Genomic DNA, 21,963 nt, shown 5'->3' on the forward strand with positions numbered 1-21,963 from the left:
ATGCATATGACATTTCTTCCAATACTGAAAGCATGCAATTGAAATACTGCTCTGCCCTAAATCTTTGATTCAGCCTGGCATCATAGGTGCCCCTGATGTCTGCCATTAGACCCACTACCTAAAGCCAGTTGTATGTCCCTGGGCTGTCCCTGAAGTCTTCACTTTGCCATTTGACAACTTATCCTCCTAGCAATCTCTTCTCCAATGAAGACAGAAATGCATATCTCATGAAGTGGCTAGGAAGATGACATGGAACCACGAATGCTGAGCATGGCCACTAGTATCCATTTTCATGATGTTCTTAGCAGTTTTTTCTCCAAGTAGGCAAGATTCTCCATCTTCTTAGATGTCCATGCAGATCAGTTTGATTTTCCAGCCAAGCTTCAAAGAAGAGATTACAGTTGAATTCTCTGTATTCTGAGAAGCTTCAAAGTCCACTCGCCAAGGACACTGATAGAGGTAAAGATTTTATCTTGAGATTTCTGTTTTTTTCAGGTCTTTTAGTGGCCTAAAGGGGAAAATTAGTGCAGGTCAGAACATATATAACTGGGAGCTCCTGGTCACCACTACATGCTAGGAACCCAAACTTCTTTGAGTACCTGGAGCCAGGAAAGAAACATGAAGTGGCTTGTGCTCCTCGGGCTGGTGGCCCTCTCAGAGTGCATAGTCAAGTAAGTATGGGGACTGTAAGCAGCAGCATCTTCCTTTCTCGGATTTTTCCTTTCATCTGATTATTCTTCCACCCATCAGGTCTAGAAGAGAATTGAATATTTCCCTGACAGTCTTAAAGTTCACTTCTTACTTATTGATAAGTACCTTGCTATAGGAAGGTAGCAAGGGTCTTGGTGTAGATTTGCATGGTTGCACAACTCTTGGAGTCCAGTCATCTCACGATCTATTGAAAATGGAACTCCTTGCAATTGTTCAGTGCACAGTCTATGCAGATGTAGTTGTGATCCTGTGGAATAGCACTTTTTCTACATTTTATTCAACATGTCCTCTTTGTTCTCTCTCTACTTCAGTATGTATATGTCTATGTCTGCATCTCTGTATCACTGTCATTTATCTCTCCATCTCTTTGGAAGTCTCTGTGAGTGTATTTCTCTCTGTGTTTTCCTTTCTTTTAAATGTCATTTGACTCTTCCTTCCTTCTCAAGCTTCTGAATTTCCCTAACTTGTTCCTTATCTCCTAGATTCTTCTTTCAACTCTCTCTTCTATTTCAACTTAGAGAACGAGTGGAATAGCTACTTATACACTGTTTTATATCTGACAAGCAGTGTGACCACAGCCAACTCACAAACCTCTTGCATTTCAAATTTTTCCATTGTAAAAGAGGACAGGAATCCCACTTCTACCTCCTTCCCTGAGCTTCTATGAGAAAGATACAGTGGGATGGCAACAGCAATGCTAATGGCTGTCAGTGTTGAGACTTCCTATTTATCAGGTACCTTATATCCATCACTTCACCTATCCCCCAAATATTCTATTTGGAGGGTGGGAATTATTACATTCCACCTTTTTACCAAGGGAGACTGAGACCCCACATGGTCATATGGCTTACCCAAGATTACAGAACAGAACCTATTTTCAAATCTATGTATTTCCCATGGTATATGCATAAAGTTCTGATAATAATGTGACACTTATAAAAATGATTGGGAAATACACAGTGCCATTATAATGACATTTATACTTTAACAGATACAGCTAATTGTTGCTTCTTCTTTGTTTTCTTTCCCCAATGATCGGTGAAAGAATACCTTTAATGAAAGTGAACGTCATGCAAGAAACCCTCAATGGAAAAAGCTTGCTGAACAATTTCCTGAAGGAATACGCTTATAGACTGGCCCAGATTTCTACTCGTAACTCAAAAATAGCTTCTGTACCCATGAGGAACTTCCTGGATGTGAGTATTGGGAGGATGGTGCTCCCCCGCGCCCCCTGGTGGTGTGGCTTAGCACTAGGGCTCATCTGCAAGTAGCAGATCAGATGTTGGGGCTGGGGCAGGGGCAGAAGGCAGGGACACTGGGGAACAGGGACCCCATTCCCAGAGGAGAAGGCATTCTCATCCTCCACTCTTGGCCTGTGGTGACTAGGCCCTGCAATGACCAGGTGGCAGGTAAACATGCATTTTTGTGGCAGGTAAACCTCCATTTCTGTGTCAGAAATGTGTCATTAGTTTGAGGGAGATTGTTTTCTGAACTAAGTGAGGCACTCAGTTACAGATAAAGGGTGACCATCTCTGATCAAAAGGTAAAGCCAACTGCAAAGTAATTGTGAATCCCCAGGCAGAGGAATTCAACTTCCACAGGTGCAAGAACCACAGCTGTAAAAATTTACCAAACCCCTATTCTGTGTAATAACATAAGAATCTAACTGTGATTATTTTTATTAGATTAGGAAAAAAGGGCTCATTCTGCTTTCAAGAATGCCCAGGCCAGCCTGGGAGCGAGGCAAAGAGTAAATACATGTCAAATGAAAGGGTCACCTGTGTGGTGTTGATTGGATGTGGTTTGAGTTTAGAGGGAGAGAGTGGTGTTGATCAAAGAGGACCTCCTGTAGATGGAGGTGCTCAGGTTGGGTTTGGACAGACTAGAAAGCTTCTCAAATGGAGGCACCAGGACTTCCCTTGGGGTCCAATGATCATGACTCTGGGCTTCGAATGCAGGAGGTACTTCTTCAATGCCTGGTCATAGATTTAATATCCTTCATGCTGTGTAGTGCAGGAAAAAATATCAAATGCAGGCACCTCTCTGAGAAAGATTGTGAACTTCATGGTGGTTGGAGAGTGATCTCAGGAGACATGTGACACCCAGAGGGAGGCAGCAGTGTGGAAATCGAGGGGAGCCAGATCTACACTAACCCACCCTTCCTGGTCCCCATAGATGGCCTACGTGGGTAACATCACCATTGGAACACCCCCTCAGCAATTCCGGGTTGTGTTTGACACGGGCTCATCTGACTTGTGGGTGCCCTCCAACTTTTGCACCAGTCCCGCCTGTTGTGAGTACAGACACCTCCCAACCCACCCATCTTTTACTTGTCTGACACCCCCCTTTTTCATCATTGGCACCTGACACTCATCTGACAGTGTGTCTGACTCATCTGACAGTGTCACTCTCTGACACTCATCTCTTGTGTCTGCAGATTCACACATTACCTTCAAGTATCGGGAGTCTTCCACCTACCGGCATACGACCAAGCCCTTTGAAATCACCTATGGATCTGGGAGAATAAAGGGACATCTTGTTTATGACACCATTCGGGTAACGTGTAAACAGAAGCTGAGTCAGGACTGGGAACGAAGTGACCACAGCTACAAAAAAGATGCAGGACCAGCTGGCAGGACCCATCCTACACTAACTCCCCTAGTGATTATCCACAGGGTCCTGTGCCTGGGACAACAGCACCCATGGTGACATACAAACTCCCAGATTAGCTAACCCAGAGAGTACCTTGGGATGTGGACTTGCAGCTCCTCTGCCCATAAGCGGTTCAAGGTTCATTTTGCTGGGAGCTAGAAGAGGAGGAGGGGAAGCACCCACTTTTAAATTCTCAGAATGTTCCAAGCACTTTCGGGTAGTAACTGGTTTAATCCTGCAACAACCCTACACAGCAGGTACTTTGATTAGCTCATAATACAGATGAGGTAATTGAGGTGCAGACAGCAAGGGCCTTGCAGAGGTCACACATGTGGTAAGCAGTGGAGCTGGACTGGCTTTTCAGGACTTAAGTTGCCGTGGGGTATTTGAGGGCAGAATCAAACTGATCTGGGGACCCTGGTGGCAGTCAAGCCTTTCCGATATCCAAGATGGAAAGAAGTGGTACAGAGATGTCAGAGAGGCCTGATAAATGAGTTCTCACTCTTGGGGAGTCTAATAAAACTTATGACCTCCCTCTCTCAAAGTACCTGAGTAGTTCTCCTCTCTCTTTTATTCTCTTTCTCTCACAAACACTCACACAAACACACACATGTCCCCAAAAGGGTATTTCCCAGGCAGTATCTTCATAGAACCCTGCAAGCAATATTGTATATTCGGCTTCTGTCTTCCTGGGCAGATGCAGAATCCACAGTATATTATAGTGAATTCAGTCCATTTCTGTCATGAGGTCATAGTGATGACAAAGAGAAGACTGTTCTGCTCTCTACTTATATTGTCCCGAACGGGGCACCATTAGGTCCTGTCCTGACTTTTTTTGTTTTTTGCCCCAACTGTACAGAAGAATTGAAGCCAATTTGACTCAGGCAGATGTTTTTTCAGAGGGGCAGATGTTTTTTTGTTGTTGTTTGTTTGTTTTGTTGTTGTTGTTGTTGTTGTTTTATTTTTTATTTTTTTTAAATTTTTATTTTTACTTTATTTTACTTTACAATACTGTAAAATCCACAACCCCTCACAAATGGAATCCAAATTCTCCTTAGCTTGGTCTAACCATCTGAGGTCTACCAAAAACGCAGCCCAGCCTCAGTTCTTCTCTAAGGATTAATGGCAAGGCACCCTAGCCCAGTCCTAGCCCTACTTCACAAATCTGTAAGTGGGAACACTCTTCTCTCCCTCAGATTGGGAACCTTGTAAGTACTGACCAGCCATTTGGTCTAAGCCTGGAGGAGTATGGATTTAATGGGTTACCCTTTGATGGCGTCTTGGGCTTGAACTACCCCAACAGCTCCGTCTTAGGAGCCATCCCCATCTTTGACAACCTGAAGAAACAAGGTGCCATTTCTGAGCCGATCTTTGCCTTCTACTTGAGCAAGTAAGTCTGAGCTGGACAAGCCCTCTCTCCAAATTAGCTTAAGATGTTTCAGTTGCAAGAAAATTATCGAACACTTGATACAGAAGTATCCTGAGAGATAATCTAACCCAGGAAAATTATGGCCCCAGGGCCCCACCTTGCATCACTACTGGCCCTTATAAATAAAACTTTATTGGAACACAATCATGCTCCTGGGTTCAAGAGCAGTGGTTTGGAGTAGGGGGGTGAGTGGAGATGAAGACTAATGCAAGGTATCAGAATGTGAGTTGGAAGAAAAGGCAACAAGATTTACTGATGATTTCGAAATGGATGGAAAGAGAGGGATGGTGGAAATCTTTCCTTCCTCATTAACATTTCACTGGGAGCCCAGATCAGCTACACAATTTGCAGGAGCCAGTGCAAAACAGAAGTGTGGGACCCAAAATGAAAGTGTGGGAATCCTTTTTCAACAAGTATTGGGATTTGAAGCCAGGGAGAGCAGAGGTTGAGTCCCTTACTGAGTGTGGGGCCCTATGGACAGCACAGGTCACAGGCTAGTGGTGCCAACCCTGGGTGAGCCTGAACTCAAACCTTTAGCACTTTCAGGCTTTGATTTTTCTGGCCTGAGACAAGGGGAAGTCAAAACCTTCAACACACTGTCTTGTGAGGGTATCTCTGAGCACTCAGGTCACAGAAGGTCCAGAACTCTTCAGAAGCTTGGGTAGGTGGAGCCCAGGGAAGGTGGCCCAGGTTCTACCCTCCTCTGTGCCACTTATTAGTCAATAACTGACCTTGGTCCAGTTTACAATCGCTCATAGCCTCAATTTCTGCATCTGTAAGTAGGGACATTATCAGGGCCTTGATGGGTGGACAAGCACAGTCCTGACAGTGCAGTTGTTACTGTCGCCCAAGAGTCACCCTCTTCCTTCTTTCTACAGACGCACGGTGAACAGCAGTGTGCTGATGTTGGGTGGCGTGGACAAAGCCTACTACAAGGGACAGCTCAACTGGATACCATTGTCCCGAGTGGGTGACTGGCGTATAAAGATAGACCAGTAAGCTTCTCCCTCTGAGGGTCACCCCAAGTGATGCTCCCACATCAGTACACGGACACAAAGCAAACACACACAAATGCACTCATAGACATACACCAGACATATACACCATCCACGGTGACACATACAGACACACAGACACACACAAACACAAAGGGAGGCACATATAAACACATAAGCAGATACATACAAACACACAGAGGCATACATTGCATAGGCAGATGGACACACAAGCAAACACACAGAGCCACATACAAATACACACACAAACATAGAAACACACAGATACAAAAACCACCCATGGATTCATAATTGCCCCAGGCCTCCTGACCAGGGCTCTCTCCAGGGTCCTTAACAGGGTTCATAAAGGCCTGTGCAGCTGGGGGAGGGTTTCACCCCTGAGTGTGAGGTGGAGAACATGGTTAGCGGACCCTACAGTGTGGTGAAAAGAGAATCAGGGAGAATTTCCTCAGCCTGAACAGAGCTGTGATAAGATGACCAACTGTCCATGTTTACACAGGACTGAGGAAGCTCTCAGTTCATATAAATGTCAATTTAAACATAGGGAACATCCTGAACAAATGGGGGAAAACTGGTCTCCTTAGGAAGAAGCTAGCCAGCAGTGGAGAGAGGTTGGCCACAGTCTTGAGATCTGAAAGCGACTCATAATAAGACACCCCACTTAACCTAGCTACCTATTGTTTATCCTAAGTACACAGTGGAGAAGCTGCTGTAACTGGGAGAACAGGAAGGTGGGATCTAGGAATGGCTTGAGAACACGGGGCAATAATTGATGGGATTCTGTGTAGTATCCTCAGACAAATGCAGACCTGTCCTTTGGAGGTCCCCTGGGCTACTCAGGTATCGCCTGGCCAGGGCATCAGTGTCTGAGCTGGGTGAGTGAGCAGTGCTGGAGATACCCTCTCCCAGGGCAGCTGGTCTCCTCCACCCCATGAGAATCTGCTGTTGCAGGGAACCTCCATCTTCACTGTGTATTTGACCCATTTTTGTTCGACACCAGATACAGTTCTGGTGGTCCTCATTCATTATTTTCACAGTCTTCGTTCACTCATTCAACAGACAAGCATTGTGCATCCACTCTGGGCCAGGCACTTTAGGGATGTGATGAGAAAAAAACTTACCCTCACATCTGAGAAGGCAAATGTACAAGAAATGCCTCACAGACATAGTGAATTGTCACTTTGGTACATGCTAGACATGAGGAAGGGTCTACAGAGAATGACCAAGACAGGAGACTGATGTACACCGAGGAAAAGACTTCACTGAAACCATGACAGTTAAGCTGGAATCTGGAAGAGGAGAAGAAATTTGCTAGTCAAAGGAGAGGCGGGGTCTTCTAGGAAGGAAGGCCAGCTGTGTCAAGGTACAAAAGAGCCTGGTGTATTCAAATATTGCATTCAAGGATGTCAAGGAAGGTGTCATGTCGAGAGCAAAGTAAAAGAGTCAGGGAGAGAGATGTTGCCTTGACATCTCTGAAGGGCTGTTCAGGAGACAGTCAGGAAGGGGGCAGCTCTGGGGAGACTCAGAGTTACCTTGATGCTCTTTTTGTTCCACTGTCTCTCAGCATCTCCATGAAAGGAAAGCTTATTGGCTGTTCTGGCGGTTGCGAGGCCCTCATGGACACAGGGACATCATTGATCGACGGCCCAACAAGACTGGTCACTAACATTCAGAGGCTGATCGGCGCCACGCCCCTGGGTCCCAAGGTGAAGGGTCATGCCACAGGGTCACTCTCAGTCTCCACACACAACAAGAATCTCCAGGGCCAACCTCTCTCCCTCTCTCTCTAACAGCACTACGTTTCCTGTTCTACCATCAATATCCTGCCCTCTATTATCTTCACCATCAATGGCATCAACTACACGCTGCCAGCTCAAGCCTACATCCTCAAGGTGAGGGGACAGCCTTGAGGGTTGGTTCTCATATAGGAACTTGCAGAAACCCTTTAGCTGGTTCAGAGAGGAAGGCACCCTCTGCAGGCCATGTCACACCATGGCAGATGCTCCTGAGCCCCTGTACCTGGGTCAGTGCCTCCCACAAAACCAACCACTTGAGAGTAAAAGTCAGTCTGGGGCACTGATCTTCCTGAAATAGATGTGGAGACACCACCCCGTGCTGGCCTGGTATGAATCACCAGAAGAGGGGAACACTAAGGACCTCAGCCTCAGAGAACTTCAGTTCAATCAGAGCCCTCAGATGCATGAACACAGAAAGTCAGCTCTAGCAATCCCTGAAATAGGCCATGTGACAAGGAGAATGGCTGGGGACTGTCCCAGTGTGCTGTCCCACTATAGGGATTAACAGTTTCCTTTCCCTTCTCGAAGTTTTCCTTGTTTGGATACCCTAGTCTCAGCTGCATCTTTCTGTTGCTACGCCCATGTGCCCCCTTTGTGAGTTGGGATACCTAAGCCCTCTGTGGGTAAGTTGGATGCTAAGGTGACCAAAGGGTGCACAGTGACTGTACAGCCCTGACACAGGAGGGAGGCTTCATGTCAGCTCCCTGTGGGAGCTCAGAGCAGGCTGATGGGCTCAAAGAAGGCTTTGAGGAAGAGAGGGAATTTCAGTAATTCTAACCCCGCAGACTCATAGCACAATAAGGGGGCCTGCTTGTCTCTAGGCAAATCTACACTAGATTTCATGCAAATGGCACCAAAGGTGCTCTGCAAAGGGGCAATGGGGACTTTCTAGGGGTGATGAGGGCTACAGACTGACCGGTGGGGGTGGAGCATGAGAGTGAATCACCCACCCATTCCTGGAGTGACCAAAGAAGGTTAGTGTGGCTCCAAGGAGTTTTCCCAGAGGGCCTGAGTGAAGACTTAAAGAACGTGTTGTGAGAACTGCTATTAATGTATTTAACATGCATAACCAACAATGAGCTACTGTATCGCACAGGGAAATCTGCTCAATGTTAGATGGCAGCCGGGATGGGAGGGGTATCTTTGGGACAAGGATACATGTATATGTATGACTGAGTCACTTCATCATCCGCCTGAAACTCAAAATATTGTTAACACCTACACTCGAATACAAAAATGAAGGTTTTTATAAAGAACAGGTTGTGGGGACGAAGAAGAACCAGCAATATCTGCAAGGAAAACAAGAATCAGAAGTCAGTAGGAAAGAAACAAGAGAGTGTGAAGAGAGCTATGGGACACTCTTGTTTTTTTCTAAAAAATTTGTATTGAAGTATGACTAATCTTCAATGTTGCCTTAAGTTCTGCTGCATGGCAAACTGACTCAGTTATACACATACAAAAATATATATTCTTTTTCTTATTCTTTTTCATTACAGTTTATCACTAGATATTGAATATATTTCCATGTGCTCTCAGTAGGACTTTGTTGTTTATCATTCTTCTGTATATTACTTTGCATCTGATAATCCCCTACTCCCTGTCCTCCTCTCACCCACACCCTTCCTTCTGGCAGTCACATGTTTTGGCCCTTTTTGTTTTGGATGAACCATCACATCCCCAGCTGCTGAGAAAATCACCTGATATTTACCAAACGAGGGAAATAAAACAAAGAAGTGTGCTGAGTCTGGATATCGGGGGGAGTCGCAGGTAAGGGCTCAGGCTGACTGGTATGTGTCTCTAACTCCCCTAGGATTCTCAAGGCGGCTGCTTTAGCACCTTTAAAGGAGGCACAGAAGTTTTTAAACACACAGAGACCTGGGTCCTGGGTAACGTCTTCCTGAGGCTGTATTTCTCAGTTTATGATCGAGGAAATAACAGGATTGGCCTGGCTCAGGCAGCGTAAATGCTTGGACTGGTTGAGGAATCAATCAAGCTGCTCCAAACACACACTGGCAAAAACTTAGGGCACTCTTGCCCAGGGATGCTGGTGAACTGCATCTGGTGATCTGCAAACCCTATTCTCAGTAAAGAATAAAAGGTTTCACTCTTAATGGTGCTAAAACAAATGGGTGCCTCTGTTTGTGTCTGGGGGGTACATAATGATCAAGAAGGATCTGGTGCCAAGTCTGAGGCACAACTGAGAGGAGCCCAACTCCAACTGGCTTCAAAGAAAGGGGGAACTTATTGGCTGGATTCCGGGGATCTGGAACATAGGAACCAGAGCAGATCCAAAGATCTCAGTGACTGGACCCAAGAAATCAGAAGTCATCAGTTTTCTCTTTTTCATCCTTGCTGTTTCTCCTCTCTCTTCTTTTATTGTCTTAGCCTGAAAGCTTTCTTCCCTAAGGCTTCTACACCTAGTGAGGAACTCCAGAGCTACCTGCCCTAGGGTTTTGTATCCTGAAGTCTAACCCATAAGAAAAGAAGCTCAGAGACATCAGGATTCTAGGGAGTGCTCTGAATGGCCCACCTCAGATCACATGTCCAACTGGAGACCAACCATCCTGGCAGTGCCATGGGGTCCTATGAGTGGCTTTACATGGTCATGTGGCCCTAACTCAGCAGCAAACATGATTGTCAATTTCCTGCAGAACCACATGACTGGAGCTGGGTAGTTGTAGCCGCAAAGATAGTGGCTGCGGGATGGTCTAGACTATGTAAGAGTTTATGACTCTTCCACCACCAACTCCACCATCTCCTCATTCCGAGGAATTATAAGGGATAATGAAAATATTCTAATCATCCCATCTCAGGTGAACACTGGCAGTGGGATTCTGCTCCAGCGGTTCTGTGTGAGTCCATCATACTGAAAGGATTTGTTTTTGTCCCCACACCCCAGTCACCAGCTCTCTGCCACACACGCTTGCTGTGTCCTGTCCAGTCCCACTTGACAAGTGATGGCCCCTGTGGATCCCTGAGTCATCCTCCTCCTGCAGGGCTCAAATGCCCCTTCCTTGGCCTCCAACTCTGCTGGGGAGAATGCAACTCATATATTGGGGCACCCAGGGTACACAGAGGCTTCAGCCTTTCTGAGCTTCCTCCAGGAGTGGTGCTACAAACCATTTGGTTGGAGCTGCCATGATTAGGCACTTTTGGAGTGGAAGCATCAGTTCTTCCCACCTGGACACCCTCGACAGAGGCCTCATCTGGGACAGCAGGGGTCAAAGATTGCTTACCTTTAGGATTGACTGGTTTCATTTCCTTGCTCTGTAAGGGACTCTCAAGAATCTTCTCCAGCACCACTATTCAAAAACACCAATTCTTAGGTGCTCTCCATTCTATAATCTCACATCTGTACAAGACTACTGGAAAAAGCCATGGCTATGACACTACAGACCTTTGTCAGCCAAGTGATATCTCTGCTTTTTAATACACTGTCCAGGTTTGTCATAGCTTTACTTCCAAGGAGCAAGTGTCTTTTAATTTCATGGCTGTGGTCAAGGCTTATTGTGATTTTGGAGCCCAAGAAAATAAAATCTGCCACTGTTTCCACTTTTCTTCCATCTACTTGCCATTAAATGCTGGGACTGAGTGCCATGATCTTAGTTTTTTGAATGTTGAGTTTTTAAGGCAGCTTTTTCCTTTTCTCTTTCACCCTCATCAAGAGGCTCTTTAGTTCCTCTTCCATTAGGGTGGTAACATCTTCATGTCTGCTGTTGTTATTTTCCCCAGCAATCTTGATTCCAGCTTGGGATTATCCAGCCCAGCACTTTGAATGATGTGTCCTCAGTTCATTTCAGTGACTCATTTCTGTCCGATTCTTTGCAGCCCCATAAACTGCAGCCTGTCCATCACCAGCTCCTGGAACCTACTAAAACTCATGTCCATCAAGTCGTTGATGCTATCCAACCATCTCATCCTCTGTCATCCCCTTCTTCTCCTCCCTTCACTTTTTCCCAGCACCAGGGTCTTTTCCAATGAATCGGCTATTCCTATCATGTGGCCAAAATATTGGAGTTTCAGCATCAACATCAGTCCTTCCAATAAATATTCAGGAGTGATTACATTAGGAATGACTAGCTGGTCTCTTTGCAATCCAAGGGACTCTCAAGAGTCTTCTCCAGCACCACAGTTCAAAAGCATCAATTTTTCAGTGCTCAGCCTTTTTTATAGTCTATCTCTCACATTCATACATGATTACTGTAAAAACCATAGTTTTGACTATACAGACCTTTGTCAGCAATGTAATGTCTCTGCTTTTTAATATGCTGTCTAGGCTGGTCATAGCTTTTCTTTCAAGGAGTGTCTTCTAATTTCGTGGGTGCCGTACCCATCTGCAGTAATTTTGAAACCCAAGAAAATAAAGTCTGCCACTGTTTCCACTGTTTCTCCATCTATTTGCCATGAAGTGATGGCACCAGATGCCATGAACTCAGTTTTCTGAATGTAGAGTATTAAGTCAGCTTTTTCACTCTCCTCTTTCACTTTCTTCAAGAGGCTCTTTATTTCCTCTTCACTTTCTGCCATAAGGGTGGTGTCACCTGCGTATCTGAGGTTATTGATATTTCTCCGGCAACCTTGATTCCAGCTTGTGCTTCATCCAGCCTGGCATTTCACATGATGTACTCCGCATATTAGTTAAATAAGCAGGGTGACAATATACAGCCTTGATGTACTCCTTTCCCGATTTGGAACCAGTCTGTTTTTCCATGTCTGGTTCTAACTGTTGCTTCTTGACCTGCATACAGATTTCTCAGGAGGCTGGTAATGTGGTTTGGTATTCCCACCTCTTGAAGAATTTTCCAGTTTGTTGTGATCTACACAGTCAAAGGCTTTGGCTCAATAAATAAAGCAAAAGAAGATGTTTTTCTGGAATGCTCTTGCTTTTTCTATGATGCAATGGATGTTGGCAATTTGATATCTGGTTCCTCTGCCTTTTCTAAATCCAGCTTGAACTTCTGAAAGTTCATAGTTTGTGGACTGTTGAAGCTTATCTTGGAGAATTTTGAGTATTACTTTGCTAGCATATGAGATGAGTGAAGTTGATAGGACAGTTCTTTCACACTGCCCTTGGCGAATTTTGAGTATGACTTTGCTAGCGTGTGAAATGAGTGAAAGTGAGAGGGAAACCTCTTTCACGTTGCCCTTCATTGGGATTGGAATGAAACTGACCTTTTCTAGTCCCATAGCCACTGCTGAGTTTTCCAAATTTGCTGCCGTATTGAGTGTAGCACTTTAACAACATCATCTTTTAGGATCTGAAGTAGCTCAACTGGAATTCTATCACCTCCACTAGCTTTGCTTGTAGTGATGCTTCCTAAGGCCCATTGAGTTCACATTCCAGGATGTCTGGGGCTAGATGAGTGATCACACGATTGTGGTTATCTGGGTCATCTTTTTTGCATAGTTCTTATGTGTATTCATGCCACCTCTTCTTAATATCTTCTGCTTCTGTTAAGTCCATACCATTTCTGTCCTTTATTGTGCCAATGATTGCATGAATGTTCCCTTGGTATCTCTAATTTTCTTGGAGATATGTCCTACATATAGGTTAAACTACAGAGTGACAAAAAACGTTGTCATGCTCCTTTCCCAATTTTGAATCATTCAGCTGCTGTTCCATGTCTGGTTCTGTCACTTTTTGAACTGCAAACAGATTTTTCAGGAAACAGGTAAGTGATCTGGGACTCCCACTTCTTTAAGAATATTCCACAGTTGGTTGTCTTCCACACAGTGAAAGGCTTTAGCATAGTCAGTGAAGCAGATGTAGATGTTTTTCTGGAATTCCCTTACTCTCTGTATGATCCAGTTTCCCAAGGGTCTGTGTTGTGTGAATGAGGAGCCAGAGCTCTGGGGCTGCTGAGCTGTGAGTGAGTCAGGCACCACCTGCATGACAGCCTCCAAGGGCCGCTCCAGCTGGGGCTGCCCCCACTGTGCCTGGAACCCAGCAGAACCAGCTCCAAGTATTGCTTTCCTGCTTCTACAAGAAGGCATGTCTGATGATAGAATCAGAGCCAGATTTGTGGGTCAAGGGAAAAGGAACTTTCACTCTGGTGTCTGCAAACCTCTAAGAATGGCCCAGCAGTGGATACAATTGATGATATTTCCCTTCCTGGAGCTCTCTCCTCCACCCTGAGAACCAGAGGACCTGGGTCCCAGCACTTCCCCATCCCACCTAGAGCATTAGGGTGAGTCATACACCCCAGGGTTTGGTTTCCCAGCTCTTGAATGAGGGATACTGGACTTATTTCAGAACACTTGCTCCAGACTGAAGTTCAATGTCAATCAGTGAGCAAGTGGCTCAGAGGTGCATGTTGCCGAGGGTGCTGAGGCTGCATCTGATATGCAAGGGGCTGTGACTGCTTGGTGATGTCCATGTATCCTGAGCTCAGAACAGGAAGTGGTAGACCACTTGGACATAGCTGCTGTGACACGGAAAACCTTAGAGGCCTTGCCCCCCGGGAATTTTCTGCCACTTGGGTTCTGTGGGATGAGATCAAGTAGTTATAAGTCAGAAGTTATCAAGTGGGAAGGCTGTAGATTTCAGCAGATACTCACGTTGGGCTGATGAATCAGCTCCCCTAAAAGAATTATGGAAACAAGATCCAAGAAGGTTCTTGGATAAATTTCATAATATTTTAAATATTTTTTTGAATAGGTCATCTTTTGGATGACCTGCCATGTTGCTGACTGGCTGGGGATGATCCCCACAGTTAGAGTGGAATCCAAGGGCCCCTGGGGGAGGCTGTCCCTCTCCCTGTGACTCATTAGCAGTGAGTACAGCTCTATCCCCTCCATGTCTAGAGCAGGAATTCAAGCAGGAAGAAAGTGCCCTCCAGCAAGTTTAACCAGAAGACCCAGGTAAGTCTTGCCCTTTGATAGGAACCATTCTCTTCCCAATGCTTCTTCCTTCATATGTCCTGAGCAGCCTGCCCACCTCTTGGTGACTAGGTTGTGAACTCCTCCACCCTTCTCTTCAATCTATCCCCACAGGCCCACTTTGGCTTCCTCCCTACCCAGGCCCTGCCTATCAACTGCTGCTGCTGCTGCTGCTAAGTCGCATCAGTCATGTCTGACTCTGTGCGACCCCGTAGACGGCAGCCCAACAGGCTCCTCTGTCCCTTGGATTCTCCAGGCAAGAATACTGGAGTGGGTTGCCATTGCTTTCTCCATGCCTATCACCTGCAGATAGCACTAAAGAAGAGAAAACCAGGGAGGGGTGGTCCAGTTAATTCTTTCTAATAATGACCACATTCCTTCTTTCTCCAGGCCCTGTCCTGAATTATTAAGATTTCCAGCTGGATAACTAAGCAGCTTAGCACGGGAGTAGAGATGCAGATAGTGGTGGGGGTAGAGTTGCTAGGTGTGGTTGGCAGTTTTCAGATGATAAGAGAAGACCTGGAATAACGAGCATGCGTGTCTCCAACCACTGTCTCACTGGGGGCCTGCCTGAATCTGCTAGTTTGAGCCCCACAGTGTATCACTAAAGATAGAAACTTCAAAATGGACATTTTGTAAATTTCTTATTACAAAATGGTTTCAAAGATAACAAATACAAGAAAGAATAGTGTCATGAACCCTGTATTTCATCATTTGGCATCAATAACTACAAAGCTACTCTTAGTCCCACAGATTGTCATAGACTGGAGACTATGCAAGATCAAAGTGGTGGGCAGTTGGGTTCCTGGTGAAGATATTCTTGATTTGCATCAGTTCTCTTCTTACTATGTTGTCACATGTGATGTGGCAGGGGGAGGAGGAAGAGGGAGAAGAGAAAAAAGAGGTAGAGGCTCATCCCATCATGGGGGCCCCACCATTTAAACCCCATGTCAACTTAGTACCTCCTAAAGGCAATACCTCCTAATACCATCACATCAAGATTTAAGGATCAGACTTTGGGCATGGATACAATTCAATCCATTGCAGCTATGCAAATCTGCTTTTAAATCAAGACAGACCCTCAGTTAATTTCCTGTTTTTACATTTTATTCATTTTTCCTGAAGTATTTTAGGGAAGAGATGACCATTTCACAAACTATACATAATGAGTATTTGTGGGAAAATGCTATTATGTACAAAATACGGTATTTTGTTCCAAAGAAAATAAACATCTCATATTGATAGCTTATGGTGAACGATGTCAGATTCATGATCTCTGAAGAAGAAGATTTAGCTTTAGGACCAGGAATCAGGCTTAATCATTCAAGAGCTTTTGTGTAAGGGTTTTTTAAAATAAGTGAGAGACAGGGAGAGTTTCTGACACAGACATCAAAAGGGGGACAGAGAGTGCCCCACTCACTAGTCTTCAGCAAGGGAATTATATACTTTTTTTAATTTAGTGATTACAATAAATCAAAAGAATGTCTCAAGGTTGTAAAAATTTTACCAGACCCACTCCCACAATTTACATTTTAGGATAATAGGACTAGAACTTAACAATAGAAAGATCCTACCAGACCCACTCCCATAATATACATTCTAAGATAGCAAGCGGAGAAGGCAATGGCACCCCACTCCAGCCCTCCTGCCTGGAAAATCCCATGGACGGAGGAGCCTGGTCGGCTGCAGTCCTTGGGGTCGCTAAGAGTCGGACACGACTGAGCGACTTCACTTTCACTTTTCACTTTCATCCATTGGAGAAGGAAATGGCAACCCACTCCAGTGTTCGTGCCTGGAGAATCCCAGGGATGGGGGAGCCTGGTGGGCTGCCATCTATGGGGTCGCACAGAGTCAGACACGACTGAAGCGACTTAGCAGCAGCAGCAGCAGCAGCAAGATAGCAAGATTAGTCAGAATCAGGAAGGAAAAACTGTCCTCAAGCAGGACACATTCAGTTCATTTCAGTTGAGTTCAGTCACTCAGTCATTTGTAACTCTTTGTTACCCCATGAACTGCAGCACACCAGGCCTCCCTGTCCATCACCAACTCCTGGAGTTTACTCAAACTCATGCCCATTGAGTTGGTGATGCCACCCAACCATCTTATCCTCGGCTGTCCCCTTCTCCTCCCAAATTCAATCTTTCCTGGCATCAGAATCTTTTCAGATGAGTCATTTCTTCACATCAGGTGGCCAAAGTATTGAAGCTTCAGCTTCAGCATCAGTCCTTCAGGACTGATGAATGAATATTCAGGACTGACTTCCTATAGGACTGACTGGTTTGATCCCCTTGTAGTTCAAGGGACTCTCAAGAGTCTTCTCCAACACCACAGTTCAAAAGCATCAATTTTTCGGCACTCAGCCTTCTTCACAGTCCAACTCTCACATCCGTACATGACCACAGGAGGTTTGTCATAACTTTTCTTCCAAGGAGCAAGTGTCTTTTAATTGCATGGATGCAGTCACCATCTGCAGTGATTTTGGAGCCCAAGAAAAGAAAGTCTGTCACTGTTTCCATCTTTTCCACATCTATTAACCATGAACTGATGGGACCAGATGCCATGATCTTAGCTTTTTGAATGCTGAGTTTTAAGCCATCGTTTTCACTCTCTGCTTTCACCTTCATCAAATGGCTCTTTAGTTCCTCTTCACTTTCTGCCATAAGAGTGATGTCATCTGCATATCTGAGCTTATTGATATTATTCCCTGAAGTCTTGATGCCACCTTTTTCTTCATCCAGCCCAGCATATTCTGTTTTATTCTGCATATAAGTTAAATAAGCAGGGTGACAATATACTGCTTTGATGTACTCCTTTCCTATTTGGAATCAATCCATTGTTCCACATCCAACTGTAACTGTTGCTTGACCTGCCTACAGGTTTTTCAGGGGCAGATAAGTAGGTCTGTTATTCCATTCTCTTTAAGAATTTTCCTGTTTGTTGTGATACAGATGTTCAAAAGTTTAGTGTAGTCAGTGAAGAAGAAGTGGGCATTTTTCCAGAATTCTCTTGCTTTTTTTATGATCCAGTAAATGTTGGCAATTGGATATCTGGTTCGTCTGCCTTTTCTAGAGCCAGCTTGAACATCTGGAATTTCTCAGTTCATGTGCTGTTGAAGCCTAGCTTGGAGAATTTTGAGCATTACTTTGCTAACGTGTGAAATGAGCATTTGTGCAACAGTTTGAAGATTCTTTGCAGTGCCTTTCTTTGGGACTGGAATGAAAACTGACCTTTCTAGTCCTGTAGCCACTGCTGAGTTTTCCAAATTTGCTGGCATATTGAGTGAAGCACTTTTACAGAATCATCTTTTAGGATTTAAAATAACTCAACTGGGATTCCATTACCTCCATTATCTTTGTTCATAGTGATATTTCCTAAGGCCCTCTTGACTTCACACTCAAGGATGTCTGATCTATCAGTCAGTTCAATTCAGTTCAGTCACTCAGCTGTGTCCAATTCTTTGCAACCCTATGAATCACAGCACGCTAGGCCTCCCTGTCGATCAACAACTCCCGGAGTTCACTCAAACTCCTGTCCATCGAGTCAGTGATGCCATCCAGCCATCTCATCCTCTGTCATCCCCTTCTCCCACCCCCAATCCCTCCCAGCATCAGGGTCTTTTCTAATGAGTCAGCTGTTCACATCAGGTAGCCAAAGTATTGGAGTTTCAGCTTCAGCATCACTCCTTCCAATGAATACCCAGGACTGATCTCCTTCACTCAAACTCCTGTCCATCGCATCGGTGATGCCATCCAACCATCTCATCCTCTGTCTTCCCCTTTTCCTCCTGCCTTCAATCCTTCCCAGCATCAGGGTCATTTCCAATGAGTTGGTTTTTCGCATTAGGTGGCCAAATGCATTGGAGTTTCAGTTTCAGCATCAGGCCTCCCAGTGAATATTCAGGACTGATTTCCTTCAGGATTGACTGGGTGGATCTCCTTGCAGTCCAAGGGACCCTCAAGAGTCTTCTCCAACACCACAGTTCAAAGCATCAATTCTTTAGCACTCAGCTTTCTTTGTAGTCCAACTCTTACATTCATACATGACAACAGGAAAAACCGTAGCCTTGACTAGATGGACCTTTGTTGGCAAAGTAATGTCTCTGCTTTTCAATATGCTATCTAGGCTGGTCATGACTTTGCTTCCAAGGAGTAAGCATCTTTTAATTTCATGGCTGCAGTCACCATCTGCAGTGATTTTGGAGCCCCCAAAATAAAGTCTGACACTGTTTCCACTGTTTCCCCATCCATTTCCCATGAAGTGGGACCAGATGCCATGATCTTCGTTTTCTGAATGTTGAGCTTTAAGCCTACTTTTTCACTCTCCTCTTTCACTTTCATCAAGAGGCTCTTTAGTTCCTCTTCACTTTCTGCCATAAGGATGCTGTCATCTGCATATCTGATGTTATTGAGATTTCTCCCAACAATCTTGATTCCAGCTTGTGCTTCTTCCAGCGCAGCGTTTCTCATGATGTACTCTGCATATATGACAGAGTGACAATATGCAGCCTTGACGTACTTCTTTTCCTATTTGAAACCAGTCTGTTGTTCCATGTCCAGTTCTAACTGTTGCTTCTTGACCTGCATATAGGTTTCTCAAGAGGCAGGTCAGGTGGTCTGGTATTCCCATTTCTTTAAGAATTTTCCACATTTATTGTGATCCACAAAGGCTTTGGCATAGTCAATAAAGCAGAAATAGATATTTTTCTGGAACTCTCTTGCTTTTTCTATGATCCAGCAGATGTTGGCAATTTGATCTCTGGTTCCTCTGCCTTTTTTAAAACCAGCTTGAACATCTGGAAGTTCACAGTTCAGGTATTGCTGAAGCCTGGCTTGGAGAATTTTCAGCATTACTTTACTAGCGTGTGAGATGAGTGCAATTGTGCAGTAGTTTGAGCATTCTTTGGCATTGGCTTTCTTTGGCATTGGATGAAAACTGACCTTTTCCAGTCCTGTGGCCACTGCTGAGTTTTCCAAATTTGCTGGCATATTGGGTGCAGCACTTTCACAGCCTAATCTATATTTGAGCTCAAAAATTTTTATTGGAATATTTCATATGCAGATATATATCTCTTATGATACTACTTCAAGAGGCTCATATTTTCTTGCTGCCTCACTTTGGTAGATGTTGGAATGCAATGGGTTAAGATGTTGCCAACCTCACGAATCCATTATGAACATCCCCTTCTATAGTTCACTTACGGTTTCAGCATCCATTGTAGACCTTTGCCTAGAATTATTTCATGAGAACACTTCAAAACAGTGCTTTCCTGTTTCTATTACTCCTTTGAATTTAATTCCTGAAATTCTTTAATCTAAATAATATTCCTTTTACTGTTTGTAGTTACATGAAATATGTTTCATAGGTACAAAAACAGCTTCCATATTGATGATTATTTTCCTTTCTTAGTGCTCAGAATGGTGAGTTGGTGCCCTAGCAATCTGTCACAGTGACAAATTAGATGCTGTCTATTAACATCTGGACACCTTTGGCCAGCTTAAAACTAAATATTAAAAAACTAAGGTCATGGGGTCTACCCCGATTACTTCACAGCAAATAGAAGGGAAAATGTGGAAGCAGTGACAGATTTCTTCATCTTAGCCTTTAAAAGCACTGTGGATAGTAACTTAAACCATGAAATCAGAACATGGTTGCTTCTTTCCAGGAAAGCTATGACAAACATAAACAGTGTGTTGAAAAGCAGAGACATCATTCTGCTGACAAAGGTCCATATAGTCAAGGTTATGGTTTTTCCACTGGCTACATACAGTTGTGAGAGCAGGACCATAAAGAAAGCAGAGTGTCAAAGAACTGATGACTTTTTACTGTGATGCTGATAAAGAATCCTGAGAGTCCCTTGGACAGCAAGGGGATCAAACTAGTCAATCTTCAGGGAAATCAACCCTGAATATTCATTGGAAGGAATGATGCTGAAGTTGAATCTCCAATATTTTGGTCACCTGTGTTGGAGACTGATTCATTGGAATAGTCCCTGATGCTAGGAAATATTGAGGGCAGAAGGAGAAGAAGGGGTTAGGGGATGAGAGGGCTGGACGGCATCACCAATGCAATGGGCATGAACTTGGGCACACTCTAGGAGATGGCGAGGGACAGGGAAGTCTGGCGTGCTGCAATTCATGGGGTCAGAGAGATCTCGACATGACTGGGCAACTGAACAACAACATTACCATTTGAATTTTCTGACATATATACATTTAATTTATTTCAATCGATTGGAATTTATGCTAAATGAATTCCTAAGCTTTCTGTCGAGGCCCCACTGGTCTTTGAAGTCCCTCAACTTTCTGGTCCTTCAAGATTCCCAAAATAATTTGGTGCATTTCTTTACCCAGTCCTGAATCACACATCTCATTAAGAATCTATGGATTGTCTGGTGGGAATCCATTTAGAGGCTACATGCTAGACCTCAGGATAGTCACTGTTATCAAGCTGTTGTTGTTTCTAAGCTTTACAGTGGTCAGAGCAAGAAGTAGAGATATTCCTTTAAAAAAAAAGGAATATAATCAGTTGGTACAAACTTATGATTTCAGTTCAAGATTTAAGACAGCAGGGTTTTACATAAGCTTCTTTATGTTATGTGTGAACCTCTTTTCTCTAACTACTGAAAGTCTTACTTCAGAACATTAGCTTTAATTACTGACTTGCTTTAACTTGTAACATACATATGATACTGTCACAATAATAGAAGCAATATCAGCAACAATATTGTCAAATGTAGTTTCAGATTCCTTTCCCTTTTTTTCTTTTGGTTTTCTTTGGTTTTGTTTTGAATGGGCAGTATTTTTGTTTGTCCTTAGAAGATATTCCACTCTGAATATAGAGTCATAATTCTGAGTTTTAAAGCCATTTAAGTAATGTTTTGTTGTATGCAGCTAGTCACCAACCTGATACCATTATACTTATTAGGCTTTGTCCTCAATTTGATGGATGTGATTATCTATTTCTTGATTTGGTAACACATTTGCATCATTGGATACCAAAGTATAAAACAAACAAACAAAAAACTCACTTCCCTGTCCTTCACCCATAAATTACATTTTAGTAGTTTTTTGCTAATTTTCCTACTCATTCTAAATGACAATAGACATATATGTGTGTATGGAAGGAACAAATTAAAACAACCTTTTTGAACTTTCTTCTTTTAAAAACTAAATAAACAGTGCACTCCGAAGAAGTCACCCAACCCACTCCTCCCTCCATCCACATTATACCCAGTTGTTGGGATGCCCTGTTCCTTATTCCACATGTCCCTGCAGATGGTCACTTCTGGTAACTTGCTGATATTTTACTTTTAAGAACAATATGCAGTAGATGGTTTGTTCAAACAGCTTTTTCTATTTTCACCAGTGTATTATTTGAATACATCCCTAGATGTATAATTGCTGAGTTAAAAGGCAAGTTCAGTTCAGTTCAGTTGCTCAGCTGTGTCTGACTTTTGCAACCCCATGGACTGCAGCATGCC

The 21,963-nt window shown here is 44.0% G+C and overlaps 1 protein-coding gene across 1 annotated transcript; it reads left to right on the forward strand.

Moving 5' to 3' along the window:
• The first annotated feature begins 570 nt into the window (after positions 1-570).
• LOC138083041 (pregnancy-associated glycoprotein 1-like) lies at positions 571-9,567 on the forward strand. The gene is made up of 9 exons (XM_068976627.1): positions 571-671; positions 1,757-1,907; positions 2,887-3,004; positions 3,149-3,267; positions 4,560-4,753; positions 5,671-5,787; positions 7,373-7,514; positions 7,602-7,700; positions 9,415-9,567. The coding sequence occupies exons 1-9, from the start codon at positions 571-573 to the stop codon at positions 9,565-9,567; spliced, it is 1,194 nt and encodes a 397-aa protein (XP_068832728.1).
• The last annotated feature ends 12,396 nt before the right edge of the window (positions 9,568-21,963 follow it).

The sequence above is a fragment of the Capricornis sumatraensis genome, chromosome 8 (genome assembly GCF_032405125.1).
Source record: "Capricornis sumatraensis isolate serow.1 chromosome 8, serow.2, whole genome shotgun sequence".
NCBI lineage: Eukaryota > Metazoa > Chordata > Mammalia > Artiodactyla > Bovidae > Capricornis > Capricornis sumatraensis.

What these genes read in the sequence shown, in the direction of transcription:
- LOC138083041 (XM_068976627.1), top strand. Translation starts at nt 571, where the DNA reads ATGCTAGGAACCCAAACTTCTTTGAGTACCTGGAGCCAGGAAAGAAAC. An exon ending in CTCTCAGAGTGCATAGTCAA is followed by an intron (nt 672 to 1,756) that starts GTAAGTATGGGG and finishes GATCGGTGAAAG; the next exon opens with AATACCTTTAATGAAAGTGA. An exon ending in TGGCGTATAAAGATAGACCA is followed by an intron (nt 5,788 to 7,372) that starts GTAAGCTTCTCC and finishes ACTGTCTCTCAG; the next exon opens with CATCTCCATGAAAGGAAAGC.